At 34.6% G+C, this 24,488-nt stretch overlaps 1 protein-coding gene across 1 annotated transcript in view; it reads left to right on the plus strand.

Moving 5' to 3' along the window:
- OSTN (osteocrin) overlaps positions 1-20,801 on the plus strand; it is a 41,238-nt gene extending 20,437 nt beyond the window's left edge. Inside the window, exons 4-5 of the mRNA XM_036447557.2 lie at positions 14,229-14,325; positions 19,667-20,801. Of these exons, the coding sequence (XP_036303450.1) occupies positions 14,229-14,313 (85 nt within the window). The 3' untranslated portion in view covers positions 14,314-14,325; positions 19,667-20,801. The remainder of the gene's footprint in view (positions 1-14,228; positions 14,326-19,666) is intronic.
- Positions 20,802-24,488: the final 3,687 nt, after the last annotated feature.

Consider the following 24,488-nt stretch of genomic DNA (forward strand, 5'->3'; position numbering starts at 1 on the left):
AAAATGAAGTAAAAAATAGTTCGTGGAAAAAAAGAAATACAAATGACTCAACCATATGAAAAGATGCCAACCATTCTCATAATGAGAAAAAAAAACATTAAAATATAGTGATATGCTGATTTTTATGTGTTAAAATGGCAAAACTCCATAAAAAATAGTGAAGAAAAGGCACTTCCATCTGTTGCTGATTAGAATGCAAAATGGAACCAACATGGAGGCGAATATGGCAATATTCAGCAATATTACATATGCACATATCTTTTAGCCCAGCATTCCTGCTTCTAAAAGTATCACTATCAAATATGTGTGTAAAAAAGTATATATATATATATAAGGCTATTCATTTTGGAACTATTTGTAACAACAAAATACATCAAAACAAGATTGGTTGAATAAACTATGACATACAATGGACTATTACTATCAGTTATTAAAAACGAAGACTATCTCTATAAACTATTATAAAGTGAGATTTATGACATTGTTAATAACAGCAAAATGTATAAATGTCAGTTTAGTACACCACTATTTAAAAATGGCAATACAAGTACAATAAAAATAAAAGGATAAATACAAAATATTTTAAATGGTTCTTTATAATGAGAAAACAAGAGTAAAGGGACCAAAAGTTAAAGTTAGACTTATTTGACTATACCTTATATTGTCTTTGGAACCATTTAAATATTTTACCTATGATATTACAACAAATATTAATGTTATACCTAAGTATTAAAAAAAAATAACTAAACAGAGGCTTCCATGGAAAATAGTATGGAATTTCCTCAAAAAATTAAAAAAGGAACTGCCATTTGACCCAATGACCCCACTTCTAGGAATATATACTAAGAAATCAGAAACACTAATCAGAAAGGATGTACCATATGCACCCCTATGTTCATAGCAGCACAATTTACAATAGCTAAGATTTGGAAAGAGTCTAAGTGGAATCAGTGGATTCCACTAAGCAGATGAGTGGATTAAAAAAACAGTGGTACATCTACACAATGGAATATTATGCTGCTGCATAAAAGAAAGAACTCTTACCATTTGCAACAGCATGAATAGATTTAGAGAGCATTATGCTAAGCAAAATAAGCCAGTTGGAGAAAGATAAATAGCACATGATTTCATTCATATGTGGAATCTAATGAACACCTAAACTGATAAACAAAAATAGATACAGAGGGGAAAAAAACATCAAATAGACTGTCAAATCCTAGATGGGAGGCAGGGGAAGGTGGGTAAGTGGAAAGAGATCAACCAATGAACTTGTGTGCAAATATGCATAACCCATGGACACAGACAATAGGGTGGTGAAGGCCTGAGATGGGGTGCAGGAGTGGGCTGGGAAAGGTCAGTGGGGGAGAGGAGGAAATATGTAATACTTTTAACAATAAAGATTTTAAAAATAATGGAAATAAAGTATCTTAATATATTTTTCAGTTAACAATATCACTTCAAAATGAAGATTTATAGCAAGTGATGAAATAAAATAATTTCACTGTATATCCCTAGTGAAATATATGAGAGAAAAAAAGGATTGAAAGAAACAAATCTTAAAATTATTTTTGAGAAATTATATTGCTAGTGGTACTGTGGGTCTTGCTATTCTGATTTTTTATTGTGTTTTGTGAGGAAAGCAAATAAGTATCTATGTGATGTTCCAATTTTGTCATTCCTAGAACTAATGAAAACTAGGATTTATATAGTTTTATATAAATATAGGAATAAAAATGAGATAAGGTTGTAAATTGGACATGTTAAAATAAAAATACTCTTGGTACTTAAATGTCCCATTTTTCAAATTGTCCATAAAACATTCATATTAATATAAATCCATGTTTCTGTAATTCTATTACCATGAGTTCATAATTTTCAGTCTGTATACATCGAAACTTCTGCTAAACAAGCACCAGTTCAGGGGCAATGAGCAAACTTAATGTCCAGATTGTCATTTCTCAGTATCATCTCTCACTTACTCCTCCAAGAAATATTTGGGACAGAAAATATACAAATTGACTTGAATATATTTTCATACCTATGCTTGCTATAATTAAGAATGGGTCAAAAGGATTTTAAAAAAAATTAGAAGAGGTCCCCAATGACTAAATTAAAAAAATCTGAGCGGCAATAAACACATTCACAATAATTATCAAATCTGTTTAAATCTCTGAATTTTAAATATTTTATATGTTTTTATTTATTTTATTGAGAGAGGAAGAGGGAGATAGAAACATCCATGAGAGAGATGTTTAGATGCCTCCTTCATGCCTGCTACTGGGGAGAGAGCCTGCAACCTGAGCATGTGCCCTGTCAAGAATCAGAAATCAAAACAGGTACCTCTTGGCTCATGGGTTTATACTCAACCACTGAGCTACACTGGCCAAGCTTGAATTTAATCACTATAAACATTTCACAACTGTTATTACTTTAATTCTCTCATTAGTATTTTGAGATCAGCAAAGCAGGTAATGTCACTGTGTCAGTCAGGGTTCCTGCAGGAAACAGGCAGTGTGTTTGAAATAGAGACATTTGAGAAGGGTTTATTCACAGCAAGACTATTTGTAAAAAAAAAAAAAAATTGGTCTAGGCAAATCATAATGATCATATGAATGGCGCTGGTCTGAAGAGTCAGATGCTGTGAGCAGAGTGCTACCCTTAGTCAGAGGGAAGTAATCTTGTAAAGAGGGAACCAGGTGAAATTGATTTTGACCTCATTTCCTCTCTCCTTTTAGTCTTTCCTGCCAAGGTCATCATTTGCCTGCCCCAAACCAAGTCAGAAAGCACAGGATCTTTTCTGTGACCCACAGAGGTTAGTTTTCAGATGGAAAATAGGCTGAGAAAATGCTAAGAGTGATAGAAGATACCCAGCACAAATAGACACATTCTATAGATTCAGGTCAATAAACACTTTGATCCATAGTTATTAATAACCTCCACTTTGAGAGAGAAGGAGGACTCCATAGGATATAATCAGAAAATAATTTTATCCCCAACCACATGAATTCAACCCCTTTCAATAGTTGTTGTTTTCTATTTATTGAATCCAAACAAAGGTGGGTACTATATAGCTCTACTACTCGCCCTGAAATAATAAATAACCCTTTGGTGGTTTTTATTAGAAAAGCAATCATATTTAATTAAAATAATTATTCTTATGGCTTAGCCCAAACCACAATATGAAAGTTTCTTCTTTTCAAGCTAGAGAGCTGCAGTGGAAAGAGATTGTAGTCAGTTTACCCTCATCTCTTCCCCTAGCACAGTGAGCTAGCTACTTCTCTCCCCTCCAATGTTGGGGATCAGCAGCAGAGGTAAAGAAAAGTCTTAGTTGACTGACACTACCATGACCTGGCTTTAGTGCTCTCTGGCTTCAGTAAATGCTCAATGTTGACTCCTTATCAAGGGATGTTTTTGTAGGACCATTGCATAACTTTATTGGAAACACTGATATAAATGAAATATACTTGCTTCCGGCCATGTTTCTCTTTTAGCTGGTCAGTTTTGCTTCTCACCCTCATCCTACATCTAACTTCTTCATTTGTCACCACCACCAGCATCCTGCTGAGGTTGCTTCACATAACCCCTGGCAGAAAGCCCTTTGGACAAGGTTCATTTTATAATTAACCTAAACCACTCTACCCACATGCTCGCCTTGCATCTGTTTCACAGAAAACCCACATTCTTGATTCTGGTCACTGAAAGTGAAGCTGTTTTTTGATGTAACCATCTCTTCCCTCTGGCAGACAGCAAACTCTCACAGCTTCTTATCTTTCCCATTTCGTAGACTCTGTTCTATTGGGTCTACATTGCTTCATCAGGTATATATCAAGCTCGCTGAATGGTTTCCAGGAAACCATTCCTCTATATGAAAGAGGAGGGAAAATGCTGCTGTTCTCCAATAACTTGGTCCAGAGAAATTTTCTTTCTTCACCTATTTAACATCAATTCTTTTATTGGGTTAAAGTTGAAAAACCCAGTTTGTAGCAACCTCCTGTTCAAATATTGCATTAGTCTAGAACTTTACTTTGGAATGCAAGAGGCAATGTCAATACCACTCTTTTTTTTTTCTTTTTTCTTTTTTTTCTTTTTCTCCTCAGCTTTTTTGGGTTACACCTAAAACTGAGTTACCAAAAGTGAGGTAGAAAGAATCTGACATTAACATTCTGGTGCAGTTTGTACTTAATTCATTCAAGAAGATCTTATATCATTTTATTGGCATATTTTCAGGGAGATAATATTATTTTCCTCCCTAGAATATCAGGCTGCTTAACTCTTAAGTCCAATGACTTACACTTGAATAAGCTGCTCTGATAAAGAAAGTAAAGTTCTAGGTGAAGAAGACCCTTGTCCAAATCCAGGAACAGTGAGGTTCATTGCAATGTATGCGTTGAATAAAAAGTTTTGGGAAAATATATGTGTTTCAATTCTAAGCCAGACATGAAGTTCAGACTAAAGTTAAGAATAGCAGTTTTTACTCCACTTTGTCAATTTATGATTGCCTTCCTTGATGACAGCCCCAAAGATTAAAGTTAAAAGTCCTAACATATCATTTTTCTTTCTGACTCATTGTAAAGCAATGCTGCAGGCCAAGGCCAGCATAGGTATCCCATCATTTTTTATATTTCTTCCCAAGTCTTATTTGATAATCCCCAAAGAGATTAGTTCAAAATGGGCCCTATTTCAGAGTGCTGAACACAGTAAAAGAATGTAGAGTATGGTGCCCTATTTCCGTGCTTCCTGTCTCCTAGCTGAAAAGCCTGGCAGTACCACAGGAAATGAACTTGGGGAAAATGAGCTTAGGCCATTTTTTCACAATAGCAGCTCTTGCTTACCTCTCTGTATCTCAGTACATCAGAATGAGAAAGTCCCGTTTTCTTTTCTCCCTACCCTGACTCATATATAAAGGTTAAAACTTTCCCCCAAAAGGATAATCATTGTTTCCACATATAGACTATTGAAATGTGCATTACCCACTTTCTTTCTCAAAAAAAAAAAAAAAAATCTAGAAGGCATTTTTGTGTAAATCCATTTGTTAGATAGAAGTTTCATTAGGTCCTCAGACATTTATGAGACAAGAAAATGAAGATGTCCTCTCCCCTCTATTACAGCCCTACCGCAATTTTCAAATTGACCATGTCTGTGTTATTTTACACGAAACCATTTAAGTCTCATTATTTGATTCCATTGCTCATGATTTGTTCCTGAATGCCTGTTCATATGGCCCACTCCTTGGAATAATACTTTAGAAGCTGATGTCATGTCTAATTTTCACTATCATCACACATTTAATAGAATCTTTTAAAAATCGAATTACCACTTTTGAGATAGAATTCCCAAAGTCATAAGTCAACTTTCTCCTTATGAAGTAGCACCTTCTTTCATCATCCTAATTCCCTGTTTCCCCGAAAATAAGACAGTGTCTTATATTAATTTTTGCTCCCAAAGATGAGCTAGGTCTTATTTTCAGGGGATGTCTTATTTTTCCATGAAGAAGAATACGGTACACATTTATTGTTAAATGAAAATAAAGGAAATTTATTACTACGGTAGTACGGTAGTTGTCAACACAAACCAGACAAATTGAATCCTACAGTATCAAGAATTTACTCATTTATTCAATGACAATCATATCATCATCTTCTGGAAAATCATCATAACAATCCAATTCCTGAATTTCCTGGTGAATTTCTTGTGACTCCATTTCTTTCAGAATCAGTGGACCAAATCTCTCATGTTTAGCCTGGGGTGGAGGGGCTTATTTTTGGAGGATGCTTTATATTCCACTCAGAAGGAAACCTGTAAATAGATCTTATTTTCGGAGGATGTCTTATTATCGGGGAAACACGGTTGTATCCCACTTATTAAATCTTGTATTTCCCAGCCTCATATTTTCCATGTAGAGAAACTCCAGGTAGGGAAAGACTGAAGTTCCTCTTTTTGCCCTTTCCCAGAGGAGAATTACTCCTTTATATGATAGGTCAGTGTAGAAGGAGGAGTTGAGCATGTCCAGCTCATCCCCTTTCTTCCTGTTTTTATTGGATAACTATGAATACTTGTGTAAATCTTTCTAATCTGGGGAAGAAATGTAAGGAAGTCCTTGTAAATGCAGATGAAAGCCACAGTCTACATTCAGCTTAACCAAAATGACACTCTGATTTCTATGCATTGATCATTCATATCTTATTTCTCTGTTGTTTCTCAATGTGGACTTGGGGTCAAAAGACAATATATATTGGCCCCTAAAAAAAAAAAAAAAATCACTCAGATGTAATGTGATCCCTTAGTCCAGCATTCTGGAATAGAATTTAAGCATGACCCTGTGGAGTTTGTCATTCTTTCCAGGGTCTTGCTGAGTCTTTCTTTTCAGTCCGTCCTCATCCATCAGTCCTTCCAAGCTCATATATTCTGTCTTTGTATAGTCATTTTTTTTTTATTTTACTAATTTTTATTGATTACAGAGAGGAAGGGAGAGGGAGAGAGATATAGAAACATCAATGATGAAAGAGAATCACTGATTAGCTACCTCCTGCATGCCCTCTATTGGAGATGGAGCCAGAAACCTGGACATGTGCCCTTGACTGGAATCGAACCAGGGACTCTTCAATCCACAAGCTGACGCTCTATCAACTGAACCAAACTGGCTAGGGCCTATAGTCATTTCTTAATTCCGTAATATAATTTTTAAATTATGATAATCAAGGTTGCAGGATTCAGGGGTCACTATTTGTTTCATTGTTTCCACATGCTCTGTAAGACTTGCCTGGAACCCCCAAATTGAGTGCAATCTCTTCTGTGAAATCCCAGAGCATTTTAAATCTCACTGTATTCAATATCTTTTGCTATACAAACAAGTTTCCCAGAACTTAGCAGGGTAAGACAATGATAAGCATTTATGTCCTTACACAGTTTATGTGCATGAGGAATCCATAAAAAACCTTGCTGGGTGCTTCTCACTCAGGGTCTCCCCCAAGGCTGCAGTAAGAAAGTTAGCCAAGGCTGCAGTCATCTGCAGGCTGTCCTGGGCTGAGGACATCCATTTGAAAAATGGCTCACTTGCAAGGCTGACAGCAGGAAGTCTCAGTTCCTCACTCGCTGTTGGCAGGAGGCCTTCCTTCATTGCCCCATAAACTGCTCTGTAGGACTGTGAAAGTGTTTTTAGGAAATGGCAGCTGATTTCCCCTTGAGTGAGTGATCCCACAAAGCAAGGTAGAATAAGAAGCTGTAGTGTTTTTTATTGCTTAGGCTGGGAAGTCACACATAGTCATTTCCACAATTTACTGTTGATTACAGAGATCAGCCTTGTTAATGTGAAAGGAGACTGCATTATGGTAGAATTCGTCGAGCTTGACCATTATATTCATCTAAGCTTTATAGAATAATAATTTAATTTCATGTTTTACTAATCTAAATCACTAAACTATTTTAAAGAACATCTTTCATTATTTTTACCATATCCTCCCCTTTTTAGTGAAGCTGCATGGCTTTCTTGAAAGGAGCTAAGCATTTCATTGCCCCTTGAAGATGCAGCAACAAAACAGATTTTTTTTTTAAGGTAATTTTCTTCCCACCCTAATTTCTACCTTTCTTTCTTGAAACTCAAAAGAAAGATGAATAAAAGTTGTGATGTTTCCATGAATAGGGGAGGAAAAGTACTTAAATTCAAATGAAACACCTATTAAAATTAATAAAACGCCTAACCATAAATAAGCCTTAACATATTTAAAGGCTTGGCTATCATATAGAACATGTTCTTAGACTATGATGTACTTAAATAATTAAAAGGATTATCAAAAAAGAAGGTACAATCTCAACTAATTTTTTGAGGATAGCATTATCTGGACAACAAATCAGTAATGTATCAAAAAGATGACACACTATTATCATGTTGGGTTTAATACAAAAATGTAGTGTAAAAGGGACTTGCTTTAGAAAGCAAATTAATAGAGGTAACAAATTAAAGAAATAGAGCCATATCATCTGAATAAATGCAAGAAAAAACAGTCAGTGAGATTAAACATCTTACTATGTTTAATAAGAAATCACCAATAAACTAATACTAGAAGGGAACTCTTTTTAACCTAGTAAGGGATTTTATTTAAAAAACTTAAAATATATTATTAAATGATATCACAACAACAAATCCAAAAATTATGGAAGGTCTTAATAGACAAAATTATAAAAATAAATAAGAAGACAAATGTAACCTAAGAAAATGATCTTGGATAGTAAAGTTTAATATCATAAAGGTTTCAGTTCTCTTCAAATTGACTTATATCTTAGATTCAATACAAGTGCAGGTAGTAAAACTGCAAAAAGGATTTCCAATAAAATTTGACAAATTAAACGTAAAATTTATAAATAATTAGGTATAAATATAGAAAAAAAGGAACATGACCCCTATTTTATCCTATTAATAAAATATAATATCCAAAGGATTAAGAAGACAAATGTGAAAGACAAACCTAAAAAAAGATTTTAGAATAACATAGAAAAACATTTTCACAACAGTGAAGTAGAGATGATTTAATAAACAAAATGTAAAAATATTGATAGAGTTGGGAAGCTGGGAGGGGGGAAGTAAAGGGATTAAACAAAACAAACAAACAAAAAGTGTCTCATAGTCACAAAAGTATGGTGATTACCAGAGGGAAAGGGGAATGGGGGGAGGATTGGGTATGGGGGATTTACGAGTGATGGAAGGAGACTTGACTTGGGGTTGTGAACACACAATACAATATCTAGATGCTGTATTAAAGAATTGTACAGCTGAAATATATAATTTTATTAACAAATGTCAATCCAATAAATTCAATACAATTTTAAAAAATATAAAATAAAATAACAACAATAAAATAATTTCATAAAAGATACAATTAAGACTAACCACAAATGGGAAATGATATTTGCACAGTATATGAAACCCTCCTACAAATCAATATTTAAAAGAAAAACCAATAGAGAAACAGGCAACAGACAAACAGGCCCTTCGAAAAGAGGAAATTCAAATGGGGGATACACATATGAAGAGGTGAGCAACTTCATTAGTATTCAGGGAAGGCAAACTAAAACCACAAGGAAGTACACTTAAAAAAGCATGAAACTGACAAAATTAAAAAGAATTGGCATAAATTTGAAATAATAGGAATGTTTGTGTACTACTCTTGGACATGTAAGTTGGCACAACTTTGGAAAAAAAAGTTCTGGCACTATATAATAAAATTACAGCCGAAACTGGTTTGGCTCAATGGTAGAACGTTGGTCTGCGGACTGAATGGTCCCAGGTTCAATTCTGGTCGAGGGCATGTACATTGGTTGCGGGCATATCACCGATACGGGATGTGCCGGAGGCAGCTGGTCGATGTTTCTCTCTCATTGACGTTTCTAGCTCTCTATCTCTCTCACTTCCTCTCTGTAAAAAATCAATAAAATATATTTTATAAATAAATAAATAAATAAAATAAAATTACATATAGACATAGCTAACAATTCTACTAAAAAATTATACTATAAAGAAATCCTTAAGTGTGCACTACAGGTTTGTATAGCAACATTTTCAGGTGAACAGTACATAACAGTAAAAACAAAACAAAACAAAAAAACTTCAAAATTTCATCCACTGTAGAATGTATAAATAAGCTGTTATATATTCATACAATAAAATATTATACAATTAAAATAAAGCAACAGCAACTATGCATGTTAACATAGGCAAATCTCAAAACCTACATTATTTGCTAAAAAAAAAAAAAGTAGACTTCTAAATACATACCTTTTATTTTTTTTAATATATTTTTATTGACTTCAGAGAGAGAAGAGAGAGAGATAGAAACATCAATGATAAGAGAGAATCATTGAGTAGCTGCCTCCTGTCTACCCCTTACAGGGGATCCCCTGGCATGTGCCCTGACCAGAAATTGAACCATGACCTCCTGGTCAATGCTCAACCACTGAGCAATGCTGGCAGGGCTAAATACATAACTTTTCAAAAAAATTCTAGAACCATTTCAGCTAGAGAGTTTTGAAGAATATGTATGGATTATAAGGAAAATCAAGGGAATTATTAGACCAAAATTCAGTCTACAGGTTACCTCTGGGAGTGAGCCATGAGAGGAAAAGAGCATTGGAGACTTCTAAAGTACTGGTCGCATTCTTGCTCCTTAATTTGGTACTACCAATAGGGATGTTCATTTTATTTTTCTTTAAACTGAATATTGATACATTTATAAACTCTTTTTTATGCATGAAGTGATTCTCAACAAAAGGTTTAAGTACAATTTTTGTAACTTGCTTTAGGATGTAAAACATTTTTAGAAATTGAATTTAAAAATATATAAATGTTAAGAGAATCCTATTAGGAATAGAAAGTCTATATTTTAGTGTGAAGTTTATAGTTATATTTAAAATAAACACAGTTTGATGTTATTTATCCTTAAACTACTTTCAGAATAGCTTAGAATGTAAAGGGTGGATTGGGTTAAATGTGTATATGTGTAGATATATGCCGTGTCATACCATTATTTTGTCACAAGAGGGACTACATAATCAGAAAGTACAGTTTCCTCATTTGGTCTTCAGAATATTTCTGTCCTAATGTTTATGTTCTAAACACTGTGTATTCTTGTCAGTGTATATCTATAGACTAGTAATGCTATATATGCTATATATGTTTCACATCAGCAAAATTTTTAAAATAAAATACTAGCTTACCATTTCAATTCTGAATGAATAGGAGACTGCAGATAAATTATTTAACTTACTGAACTATGATCATTTTATTTTTTGTGTATTTGCTTTATGACAATAATTGCTTTCCTTTTTCTATTAGTGCTAAAAATTTTAAATACTGAATGGATTTTTCATATCTGTTTTATTTGTCTTTCTTATTTGAATTGAAGATAAACTGTGGATATTTGCAACCAATCCAAATTTGATAAAATGAATCAAAGTAATTATAGATCTATTGCTAAAACAAAAGCATTCATGACCTGGGTCTCTGTCCACTTGACCAGTGGTTTTCAAACTCTGCCCTCAGGATCCTTCCATGTGCCTGGAAGTTTTTTCAGGGGCCACGTATTTGGGGAATGTGGGTACAACTTCACTGAGACAATTCTTCACTTAAATTTTTAGATATTTCTTTTTTTTTTTATAAAGCTATTATTTATAGAAATAGTACGCTACCAATAGTTCGAAAACCACTAGACTGGATTGACAGGAAAGAATAGTAAAATCAGTTAAAATGTTTTCAGATGTGTTACTTCTTTAGCTTCTCTCAAGTACAATGTGAGCTCTCATAGCTAATATATGTCTTCTTCACCTCAGTATCTGCAGTGCAGAGGATAAGTTACATGTGGTTATGCAAAACCAATTAAAATAAACAAGGGTGCTAAGTGAATAAACAGGTAGAGCAAGTATTATCTGAATTTAACAAGAAGAAAAGAGAAGCTCAGAATGATAAAAGACTTATAAACATGTACTCTGTCAGTAAGTAGAAGAATCATATAGAATCCACATCTACCATCTTCTGTCTCCTAATACTTTTTGGACCAAATATGGGAAAAGATGGAAAGGGAAGAATAGAACAAAGACAGAAAGAAGAGAAAAGAGAGTTTATTTTGCTTTCCACCATACCACAACTGCTTCTCATTTATTATATTATACTTGAGCAGGAAAAGATCAACTGTAGTAAAGAAAGAAAAATGCTATTTTCATTTATTATACCTTCATGTTTGAAAACAACAACAACAACACACTGGTAGTATGGATGAATACATGTTGTTTGAATTTACAATGGTGCATAAGACCATGGCATTTCTCTTAAAGTAAAAAGATTGTTTTTCATGGCACCACTCATGTTACAGGAACCCACTTCCCAAGGTTCCTGTAACAAGAGTGAAGCACTACCCTTTTTTCCAGGTGTCAATGCCTTCCTCTCTTGCCCATCCCTTAACCATCTGGAAGGGGTTGGTTTCCCACTTCCTCTTTCTGCTTGTCTGGGACTTCCCCTGAGCACTCTCCTCCAACCTGGGATGGCTTCCATCTTACCCTCTCCAGAAGTTATAATGGTGGTAATTAATACAGAAATTTAAGGATTAAAAGAATCAAATCACATCAGTTTATTTTTATTTTTTTACATATTAACCACATCGCACTTAGCCATCAACCCTAAATCATACAGACATACGTATTCATTTTTTTATTGCTATGGCAATAAATTACCACAAAACTCTGGATTTAAAACAGCAGAAATTTATTATCTCACAAATGTGTAGGTCAGAAGTGCAGTATATCCTCACCAGTCACTATGTATGAGTCTAAAAACCTTTTTTTCAGTCTTCTTTTCAATTAGGTGCAGCCACACGATTGATTGCCTGCCAATGGGTGGCCCCTAAAATTCCTCCTTCATGCAGTTCTGTGCTCACTCTTTTGCCTGGTCTGCCAGCGGGGTACAGAAGAAGTCCGGAGGTCCTGTGCTCCTTCTTGGAGGCCCAGGAGGGGCTTAATTCCCTGCTCACTCAGTCATTGGCAGAATTCAAGTTCTTTGGTTATAGGACTGAGGTCCTATTTTCTTTTAAGAACTTTTAGAGGCCACAGTGCAGTCATCCTTGATTCCTGATTCTTTCCTCCTTCTTCCAGGGCAGCAAAGGTGAGTTAAGTCCTCAGATTGCACTCTCTGATCCACCCACTTCAGTCATTTTCCACTTCTAAGGACTCCTGTGATTAGATTGAGCCCACCTAAATCATCCAGGATAATCTTTTTATCTCAAGATCTTTATTAATTCTATCTGCAATGTCCCTTTAGCTATATAAAAAGATATTTAAAGATTCTGTAGATTATAACATGGACATCCCTTGGGGGAGGGCATTATTCTGATTACCACAAGGAAATGATTAAGAGTCTGTAAATTTACTTATGTGAATAAAAATAAGGAAAAAGTCAGGGTAGGGCAAAAGTAGGTTTACAGTTGTTTATATGAAAAGTAATCCAATAAAAATAAATAGTACAAGAATAAACTCTGTTTCAAGTCATTATTTATAATGACATCAGAAGACCTAAAGCACACTGACTGGTATGCACAGCTTCTTAATAATTCTTGACCATTAATTTTATGCTAAGTTACAGATCATGTTTTCCATTAAATTATCAAGTTGAAAAATACATAGTTAATTTAATGTCAAGAAATCAAGAAGTACAATAAATAGGCACCACTTAAGAGGGTGTGTCTTTTGGAACTCTGAAGAATGGAGGCAGAGGTATGGATAGGTTGAGTATAAGCACTGTTCCCCACCCCTCCACCCCCCCCACCCCTACCCCCCTCACCCCTGCCAACCTGTATTTATGGTCCACTGATCAAACTAGTCTCCAAAAGACCAGTTCATACTTACAATGTTATCTGCATTAACTAGCAAAACTAAAGGCCAACCTAAAAAGGAAGATGAGTGTGAATCAGCAGAAAAGGCTGAATTAAGTAAAATAATAATAATAATAAATGAATGAATAACAAGCAAATTGGTTTGCTGATAGGACCTAGCTCAGGGGTCTGCAACCTTTAAGACATAAAGAGCTACTTGGACCCGTTTCCGAAGGAAAAAAAAACCTGGGAGCCTCAAAACCATTGCGATTTTAAAACAAATATAACATTGCATATATTGTTTCTTACCTTAATGCTATATACCGGATCGTGCAGTTAGCTGTCAATGTGAAGAAAAAAAGGACTTTTTCACTTAACAATGTAAAATATATTTTTGCAAATTAATAGCTAATTAAAATATTTAATTTACCTGGTTAATGGGATTTTTGCTCCTGACCCTCAGTGCACAGTGTCAGCACATCAGGGCTGTAAGACGTTACCTTCATTTTCACACAGGCTTGCAAGTTGTCGGAGCCGCGGTAAAGCTTCAAGAGAGCCGCATGCGGCTCTGGAGCCGTAGGTTGCCGACACCTGACCTAGCTTTACATCTGCTTTTTGCCTTTGGGTCACTTACTTATTAATAGTTTCACCATGCCTCAGTTTCTTCAGATGTAAAAAGGAGGTAATAACACCTACTTCCACAGATGTCAAAAGGATAAGAGATGTTGTCTAGCACAGAATGAGTGCTGATGATTGATAACTATCATAGTTATTTCAACTCTCAAAGAAAGCCCCAGGATCTGCAGGAACTAAAAGAACAAAAGTAACAATTGACCACTTGGACTTTAGCTTAAAAATGTTCTCTTTGGTTGGTTTCAGGAAAGTAGTAGATCATCCAAAAAGGCGATTCGGCATCCCCATGGATCGGATTGGTGGAAATCGGCTTTCAAATTCCAGAGGCTAACTGATTCCAATTGTGAGTACAATTTAAATGTGTAAGAATACATGCAAAGTTTTTATTTATATTTCACAATGGGCTAATTGATCTATCTAGTTTATAAATTCCTCTTTCGATTTCCTAGTTTGCAAATTCATTTTCAAACATTTCTGTACTCAATCAATATATTGATGCTAAATATTTTTAAGTGGCATTAAAGAATCCAAAGAATATCTTACTTCACCTTAAAAATGATTTAGATAGCCGAAACCGGTTTGGCTCAATAGATAGAGAGTCGGCCTGCGGACTGAAGGGTCCTAGGTTCAATTCTGGTCAAGGGCATGGACCTGGGTTGCAGGCACATCCCCAGTAGGGGGTGTGTAAGAGGCAGCTGATCGATGATCCTCTCTCATTGATGTTTCTAACTCTCTGTTCCTTTCTCTTTCTCTCTGTGAAAAATCAATAAAATATATATTTTAAAAAATGATTTAGATATTATCACAGACTCCTATATACTAATTGAATATTAATATATAAGCAAAGGTTAAATTCTAATTAAAATAATAAATTATATTAAAAATAGACAAAATATAGTAGTTCCTCTATTATGAAAAAGATACTTTCCAGTGACATACACTATTTTATTGCAAATAACAATACCAGAAGTATGATCACATGGAACACAGTAGAGAGAATGGTATAGCAGAAAGAGTATTAGCCATAGAATCAGAACATATAATCCAAATTTTGCTTCTATCACTCATTATCTTGTTTCCATCAAGATACTTTGTTTCTCTACTAGAGGCCTGGTGCATGAAAATTATGCACTGGTAGGGTCCCTAGGCCTGGCCGGCATTAGGACTGATCAGGGATCAGGGCCTTCAGGACACTGGCCAGGGCCTTCCTTCATTCCAAACTGCCCCTTGGTGGTCAGCGCATGTCTGTCGTAGTGAATGAGTGGTTCCCCCGCTTGAACTCCTGCAGGGACAATTTGAATATTAGGCTTTTATATGGAAAGAGATAGTTTATATATTTAGATCACATGTGTCAAACACAAGGCCCGCGGGCCAAATCCATCCCGCCAGGCCTTGCAATGTGGCCCGCACCACACTGTCATCACTGCACTCCGCTGCGTTTCCATCACAATGACAGTTTATGACTGTTCAGTAAACCATTCGGCCAGCGATTTAGGCTGGATTTTAGATTTTGGCCCCTTCTCTGATTGAGTTCGACACCCCTAATTTAGATAATAACACTGTGATATTATGAAGATTAAATTAGATGCTAGAAGGTATTGGATCAACAATACATGTATATGATAATACCTTTTAATATAGTTCTGAACATTACTCTGTGCTGGGCCCTATACTTAGTGTAAAATATGCATTGCTTCATTTAGTCATTCTGTTTCATAAAGTAGGTACTATTACTACTTCCACTATTTATAAATACAGGAGGACTTACTGAATGCTGCCAAGAACACTGCTTTTGGAAAGCACCATCATTACATCTCACATTGAACTTTGTATATATTAATAGTAATATACCAAGTATGGTCATTCTTCAGGGTTGTTGAATATCACCACATTACATTTGAGTAGGAGCTAATTGCTATTAAATATCAAGTAACTCCTTGAAATCAGAGTCACAATCCTCCAGTTTTTTCATGTACTGGGAATGTTATTACACTGTGATTAAAATAATTATATTTGATTAGTTTAGATATGTACTCTATTACCTTGGCCAACTTTGATTATTATCTATTTTAGTGTTTCTGAATTCGACCAAAACAGGTTATGATAATCAAAAATTATAAGACTCGCCGAAACCGGTTTGGCTCAGTGGTATAGAGCGTCGGTCTGTGGACTGAAAGGTCCCGGGTTCAATTCCAGTCAAGGGCATGTACCTTGGTTGCAGGCACATCCCCGGTAGGGGGTGTGCAAGAGGCAGCTGGTCGATGTTTCTCTCTCATCAATGTTTCTAGCTTTCTATCTCTTCCCCTTTCTCTCTATAAAAAATCAATAAAATATATATATTTTTAATTATAAGACTCTAATTTTTAATATAAATTTTCATATAAAGTTTTAGACAATAAGAACTTCAGATACTAAATTACTAAAAGGGACTTGAATTAATATGTTTTTTACAGAATTGTTGTGGGAATTAACAGACTTTGTTGAATGTTATGACAACCACATTATTATTAAAAAATTGAGATGGTTATATCATAAAAATTAAGTTTAGGAAAGAATTGAACATCATACATTCTATCTTTCCCTTTTATCAACCATTGTTGAGTTCACCTACTCAACAATTATGTTTCTACTAGAGGCCTGGTGCATGAATTTGTGCACAGATGGAGTCTCTTGGCCTGGTTGGCAGGGGAGGGAAGGAGGAGAGGAACCAGACGAGGTTGGCTGTGGGATCATACTGACTACTAGGAAGAAGCTCCGCATTGAATATCTTCCCCCTGGTGGTCAGTGCAACCGACCAGTCACCCAATTGGCCAGTTGTCCAGTCTTAATGGTTGCTTAGGCTTTTATATAGAGAGAGAGTCTTTATTTTATGCCATTATCACCAAGATTTCTCAGATATATTGTGACTTCCTCATATGAAGTTTCATCTTTTATAGTGCATGAAAATGAAAGACATAAAATATATATTTTTAATTTCCATTCAACTTACAATATTTTTCTTTTGTCACAGTGTTCTTTTGGATTATATAGAAAATGTAATGCATGTATCTTTTAATAGATAATTTGAGTCATCACAATAATCTGTAATGACTTAGTTATGAATTTAAGTTGATAGAAATTCAAGAACATAAAGTCTGGTTTAACCTTTTTTTTTTTTTTTTTTTTTTTTTTAGCAAGAACACAGACACTATGAGAGGAAATTGATTTGCCCCAAATTTTACAGACCGACCCTCAGATAGAGCAAGATCCAGAACTAGGTCACTGGCCTTCGAGGCCAATATTCTCTTTATGATCTATATGGTCTTGTGGATGCTAAATTATCATTGATATGTTAACATTACTGATTATACAATTCTAAAACAAACACAGTATCTCACACTTTGTAAAAATCTTGGCTTCACTTTTGTGGGAGGAAATGTATACCCTTTTAGAGCAGGTTTATTTGTGGGTTTTTACCTTCTGTGTTTCACTATAAGTCTTCACACTAAAAGTGAAACTAGTGCTAATCATGAAAGTTTTGCTTCGTTTCAGGTTAAGTCTAGAAACATCTCATGCTTGTTATCTAGTTTTCAGGAAAAAATGGCTAACCTCTTCCCTGATATGTGTTTGAAAAAGAAAATAACCTGATATTTACTCAATATTCTCCTCAAATCACTAATGCATTGGCCCAAAGGTTTGAAATTTTAATAAACCCCAGCACTAAGCAACTCAAATTCAGAGAGGTATTTTGTCTAGGTTTCATAAATTCTGTAGATGCAAGTAGCAAGTTCTGAGCCTCTGTCACTGAAATCAGGACTCCTACTTGATGAAATATGACTATTAGTTGTGCTCCCCTGTGCCGTCACATGCTTTAAGACTTTAAATAATGTGAGGCAAATGTGCTGTATTATACTGGAAATTTTTATTTTAGAACAATATTATCGGGTCTAGTAATAATTAATGTCGTTTTTAAACATTCGTTTAAAATCTTGCTTGGCGTTGATTTGTATTGACATAACCTTCAAACACGTGGTATCTACAGAATGTGTGAAGTGCAATTAACAAGTTTTGCTTGAAAAAGTTTGTGTTTGGTTTGGTTTTTGTTGCAAAACTAGGGCTAAGAAGATGGCGGATGAAGAGCATATTCGGCACTGCATGCTTTACGAGTTCCAATTATGAAGAAAAGCAAGTGAGGCTGCAAAAAACATCTGTAGTGCTCTTGGTCAAGATGCAGTTAGCGCCAGAAAATGCCAGTGTTGGTTTGAGAAATTTCGCGAGGGAAATTTTTCGTTAGATGACAAGAGTGGTCGAGGCCGTGTGTCCAATTTTGATCAAGAAGTTCTTCAAGCTCTTTTGGTGCAAAATCCTCAAATTACCCAACAAGAGCTTGCGACAACTTTAAATTGTTCACAAAAACAATTTCCAATCAATTGCGTGCACTTGGCAAAGTCCAAAAGTTTGGAAAATGGGTTCCTCATGAGTTGACCGACCACAACCGTAATCAAAGAGTCACAATTTGCAGTTCGCTCCTCTCTTGTCAAAACCGTTTGCCATTTTTAGAGCAAATTGTTACCAGAGATGAAGAATGGGTGCTGTATGTTAATTTGAAAAGGCGGCCTCAATGGTTGGACAAAAATGAGGCCCCGCAGCCCACGCCAAAACCTGACTTGCATGCGAAAAAAGTGATGTTGTGTGTTTGGTGGAATTTTAAAGGAATTCTTCATTATGAACTTTTATCATCTAACCAAACCATTACAAGTGCAGTGTATAGTGCCCAATTGGAAAGGTTAGCCCAAGTTTAAAGAGAAAAAGAACCCACGCTGATTAATCGGAAGGGCGTAATTCTTCACCACGGTAACGCTCGACCGCATACTGCAAGAATCACTGCTGAAAAACTGCGCCAGTTGGAACAGGAAGTTCTCCCTCAACCTGCATATTCTCCTGATATTTCCCCTTCCGATTACCATTTGTTTTGTTCTTTGCAAAACTTTCTTCTTGGAAAAAAATTTAATAATGAAGAATGCCTCAAAAATGCATTGACCGAATTTTTTGCATCAAAATCACAAGAATTTTACAACAGAGGGATTAAAATGCTTTCTGAGCATTGGGCACAAGTAGTAGAAAACAACGGCAACTATATTGTTGATTAAATTTTGTTGTATTGTTTAAATAAATTTGATTTAAAAAAGTATTAGAAAACGACATTAATTATTACTAGACCTAATAACAGGCCATGATTCAAATTAACATAACTCAAATAACAGAAATATCATGTTTAAATGCCATTATGTGGTTGTTTCCTTTAAATAGAGCAGAATGTACAACAAATATCAATGTGTTATCATAAAAATAAACAGAAGATAGTAGGCAGCCTTTCTTATCTTTCTTCTGTTTACCACAGCAACATCCTTTGAACCAAGATTGAAATCTCAAAAGAAATAGATTATAGCAGGTACCCAAACAAAGGAAGTATGGCTTGAGCACAAGTATCTCATTTATACATAAAAAATGCTCTTTGTAACATATTTAATCAGAATTTAACATTTTGCATGTTGTTTTTGTAATAAAAATATGCCGCATAAATAAAAGCCATAATGAAACACCAAGTAATTAGAGTTTTGGCTCTTCTCAGCTGCAGTTGGTGGATTTCCCCTTATCTTCAGAGTTCTTTATAGCTTTAACCATTTCAACTTTCATTTTTGCAGATGTGACTTCCTTGGGTGAAATGTCACAGAAACATGGAAGATGCTTCAGATGTTCTTCACACTCCTTAATCAGTAAACTTTGAAGGAACTGACCTTCTGCAAATGCTTTCCAAAGCTTGAACTTAGGTCCATCACATCCCAGTGTTGTTATAGCTTCAAGTAAATTATGCAGATCATTTCAATGCATGGATATTTTTAAATTTACATTTTAGTTGTTCAGGAATGATTGCTTGGCCCCAAACTTTATTTTTCTAAGAAACAGCATGACGTAGTGAAATGCTTTCTATATGCATTTACCTTTTACATTTATGCAGTTGAAGAATAACCGAAGACTAATTTGTTTCTGTAACATTTAGGTGCAATCTGTCAATATTAGGGAACAAAAACAAAGACAATGCTGTGTGTTTTCTCTTTAATGCTTTTACTTTTTCTTATCCTTTATCTATGGACTTCTTGGGTAATAATTACAAAATTAGACTTCTCATATTTTATTCAAATTTCAGTCATTTTCAATCAAATAAAACTCAGTCTTAGTTATAGAAATAAGCAAAAGAAATTCTGAGCAAATAAAAAACAACAATAATTAAACCCATAAATTTTAGTCTTCCAGAGAACTGAGAAAATATCTGCAGGTCAGAGCATATTGACTTGTAGTTAGGAAGTGAAGGATATTATTCATCTGTTAAGCTTGGACATCCTGTGTCCCCTAATAACTTTCCATTTCTCTCAATTTCAACTGATAATTAAGAGAACAGTGGCTGATTATGAGAACTACTCACAGAAGTAACAAATGAAAGGGTGGGAAAGTCAAAGAATATCAAGTAGTAGATCACCAGTATAGTTTGAGACCGTGTAAGTACACATAATTTTAGCACAGTAAATTTTAACAATAGTACAATATTCAATCTTTTTGATGTTACTGACTCACCTAATCTGTTTTATATACTGTGTTTAATAAGGCATTAAAGAGTATAAGTATTGGAAAGTGATTTCTTTAAAATGATCCAAATTATTTTTAATTGACCTATCAAAGCAAAAAGTTTGATAGTCTAGAAAGTTTGATTCTCAGCAATATCTGTGATGTTTCTGTAATTTAAGCTTTTGCATTGGATATGCTTTCAAAACACACAAATATAGCCCTAACTGGTTTAGCTCAGTGGCTAGAGCATTGGCCTTCGGACTGAAGGGTCCCAGGTTCAATTCCAGTCAAGGGCATGTACCTGGGTGTGGGCACATCCCCAGTAGAGGGTGTTCAGGAGACAGCTGATTGATGTTTCTCTCTCATGGATGTTTCTAACTCTCTATACCTTTCCTTTCCTCTCTGTAAAAAAAATCAATAAAAATATATTTAACAATAAAACAAACCCAAATATAACTTATTTATGGACCAGAAATTTAGCATATTAGGAGAAATTTATAAATTCTCTGGAAAACACTTCTTAAAACCCTAGTAATCAGTGCCACACAGACCTTATTTTTTTTAAAAAATGACCAGAAAAGCCAAATTTTGCTTTAGCATACAAGAAGAATGCTATGAAAATATATATATTTATATTGTAAAAAGAAGAGAGAAATGGGTAGTTGTTAATTCCTTAACTAAAAAGAATAAATGTATAATCTGAAGATTATAAATAAGCTCAGAGAAACATAGAAATGAACATGTGTACTTAGAATATGGAATGATTTTGTATATAATATAACGTCTTAGATTTAAAGAAAATTTTCCACTGCTAAAAGTCAAATTTAAAGTTTAAGAAACACACTGAATAAATTATTATTTTAATTGTGCTAGAAGGGCTGTAGCAAAGAAAGACACATTTTGAGAAAGCTTGCCAATTCTGTTTCTCATAAAATTGCATGAGAGAGTTAGCAGTGCTACATGGGCAGATATTCTGCAGGAATTGCTGTTTGAAAGGAGTATTTAAGAAGTTATAATTTCTCTTTCCCACCTTTCCCTAATCCTCTGATGAAATATAAATGTTTTCTGTTCTTTGGAAGCGCTTTCTTTCCTTTTTCTTCCATTTGTGTATTTGTAAACTTGTAATCCACCTGGGTGCTATTGCTTCATGCTTTGACAAAAGGTATTCAAACCTATTTTAACCTAAACATTTTTCATGGTGATGATTTAATTTGAATTAAATACATTGATTTTCTATCTTTTTTCATTTTTTTAAAATTCAAAATCATGCCTATGGCATTCAATTTAATTAAAGTAAGAGGTCACAATATATTGATTTCTATTCTATTCTAATATGTAATGCACTTGTCTCATAATATAATATATGCACAAGACTCCCATAAAGAAAAAAATGTTTTCTACACTTGTAACTTTATCATTTCAAATTTTAATTTTTACCACTACTTTATACAGACTAGAAAATAAATCAGCAGCATACTAGTTTGAAATAGGACATTCTTTTAACATGGCATAAAATTAAGACAAAATTTCTGTTAAGAATATGACGAGTCATCTCATTTATTTGTCCAATGTATTGTATATTATTAAATCCAGTTTATTTCATGGAAAAGTCACTAGAAAAGACGTTTCATTTAGTTTCAAAAAAGTACATTACATTTTTATTCTCTTTGTTCTGTGTGAAGCTTCATAAAGCAAGTTGTGAATATAGATTTCTGAGTTCTGGCATCAATTACATGATCAATTTTTTAATGACAGGATATTGATTCCTGGCTATATTGTCTTAAAATTTACTGACACTACAAAAGTTTAGCAAATTCGACCTTTAATCTCCAGATAGCCTTAAGGAATTAAAGTTCTCAAAACCAATTACTAAAAGATAACCTAATGTAAGCTTCTGAAAGGAAGGTGTATCAAATGCTTTTTGAATGACTTTACCCCAAAAGGTTCAAAATGCTTGAATATTGTTCAACTGCTCCAAAGTAAATAAACATGAGATGATGAAATATATCTTGTCTTTCTTTATAACCATATATTTGTGTTCACAGCTGCTGTAAATAAATGGGAACATTTCAGGCATTATTGAGCAAGTAATCCTTTTGTACATTAGAGTCGCTCCTAACACGTATATACATAGTGCTGCAAGCATATTACTCAACTTGGTCTGTTTTATGTATTTTTTTCACTTTAAGCAACTTGTTTATTTTGTCTTATAGGATAGTTTTATCTTTAAGTACCAAATAATTAATGCTATATAGATAAACTGCATGTCCTCCATATTATGAAGTAAGGAATATGTCATAGGCTTATCTGGCCAGCTATTCTAGTCATTAATATTCTTTAATTATAAAGTTACTTTAATTATAAAATTTCTGTGCCAGCATTAGTGGCAGACGAAATTAAAGATGAATTTGCAGTCTTGCATTGATGAAATAAGCAAGAGCAGTTTAATGTATAAATGTGGGGTGAGGGAAAATCAAAGAAAAGCCAATGAGTTTTTGTTGTTTGCTGTTTCTTAGCACACTGAGTCAGTCTCTTACAGACATGCTGAGAGTCTCTAGTAGTTTCTGATGATGTGAAGGAGGCAAAGATGAAAATTAAGAAACCAAAAAGTACATTGTTCTGTAAGAAAGTTTTCTTCATATCTATCTCTAAGATAATCTAATACTACTTTCTTCAGAGTCCAATAAACAATACAAGTCTGCTCCTTTGTAATGTATTCATTTAGTTGTAGTGATATCAATAACTGCCCCAATTCACAGGAAAGAGATAATAGCACAATCATGAAAAAGAGAAAGGACACTAATGCATATTTTTCACATAAATTGAGACAATATAATTTATTTTCATTTCCCAAGATGTTTTTTAAAATATTTTAATTAATAGTTTAATAGTATAGTCATCACTGGACATGAAAAATTATATGTGGACAATGAATTTATGGAAAGCATACAATAGATACAGTGCTCTCAATTTTAGCCCTATGAAGCCATTTTGATAATCCTATGCCATTAAAAGTGCAATTGATTTATCATTGTTCACAACATAAATATTAAGGATATAGTACACAAAATAAATGCCACAGTTCTTTAGGTTTGATATAACTATAGTCTTTAAGCTATAGAGTAAGGAGATATGTTTTGTTCTAGTGTCCTATGTTCTTGCATCCAGAGAAAAAACTTTAGAGACAGTATTTCCAAAAGCTAGTTAAAAAATAAAACAACTAATTACTTACTAGAAGGATATTTGGTAAAACATTAGATTTTAATAAAATAATTTTATGTAGTTTGAGTATGAGAAAGTATTATATTCAGGATATTCAATCTGATACTTGTGGATCAGATTGTGGATTTTTCAACTAATTAGAATTAAATACAATTTGGAAATTCAACTTCTCCGTCATACCTGCCTCATTTCAAGAGCTCAATAGTGATTTATAACTAATGACTGACAGAATGGGCAGTGCAAATTAGAGAAAAGTCTCATCACATACAGTTCTATTGGACAGCACTATTATATTAAAACTAGAGGCCCAGTGCATGAATTTGTGCATCTTGAAAGGAGCTGAGGGCCATGAGGCTGCAGTGGGCACAGGGCAGGTCTTAGCCCATCCTCTGTGCCCCCACATGGCCCCTATCACTGTCTGCTGGCAGCCTCAGTCTCTCCACTGCCACTCCCACTTACACCTGCTGACAGCACAGAGTGATTGGGGCCAGTGCCAGCAGCTGCTGCCCCAATCACCTTCAGGAGCAGGAGGAGATGGAGAAGCCCTCAGGGGCAATCAGGACCAGCAGCCACTGCTTGCACCCACTGATGGTACTGAGTGATTGGGACCAGTGCCAGGCACCAGCTGTGGGTGCAAGTGGGGCTGGTGCTGGCAGTGGGTGCGAGCACCAGGCAGGACTG

Source organism: Pipistrellus kuhlii, unplaced genomic scaffold (genome assembly GCF_014108245.1).
Source record: "Pipistrellus kuhlii isolate mPipKuh1 unplaced genomic scaffold, mPipKuh1.p scaffold_m20_p_2, whole genome shotgun sequence".
In the NCBI taxonomy this organism is placed as follows: domain Eukaryota; kingdom Metazoa; phylum Chordata; class Mammalia; order Chiroptera; family Vespertilionidae; genus Pipistrellus; species Pipistrellus kuhlii.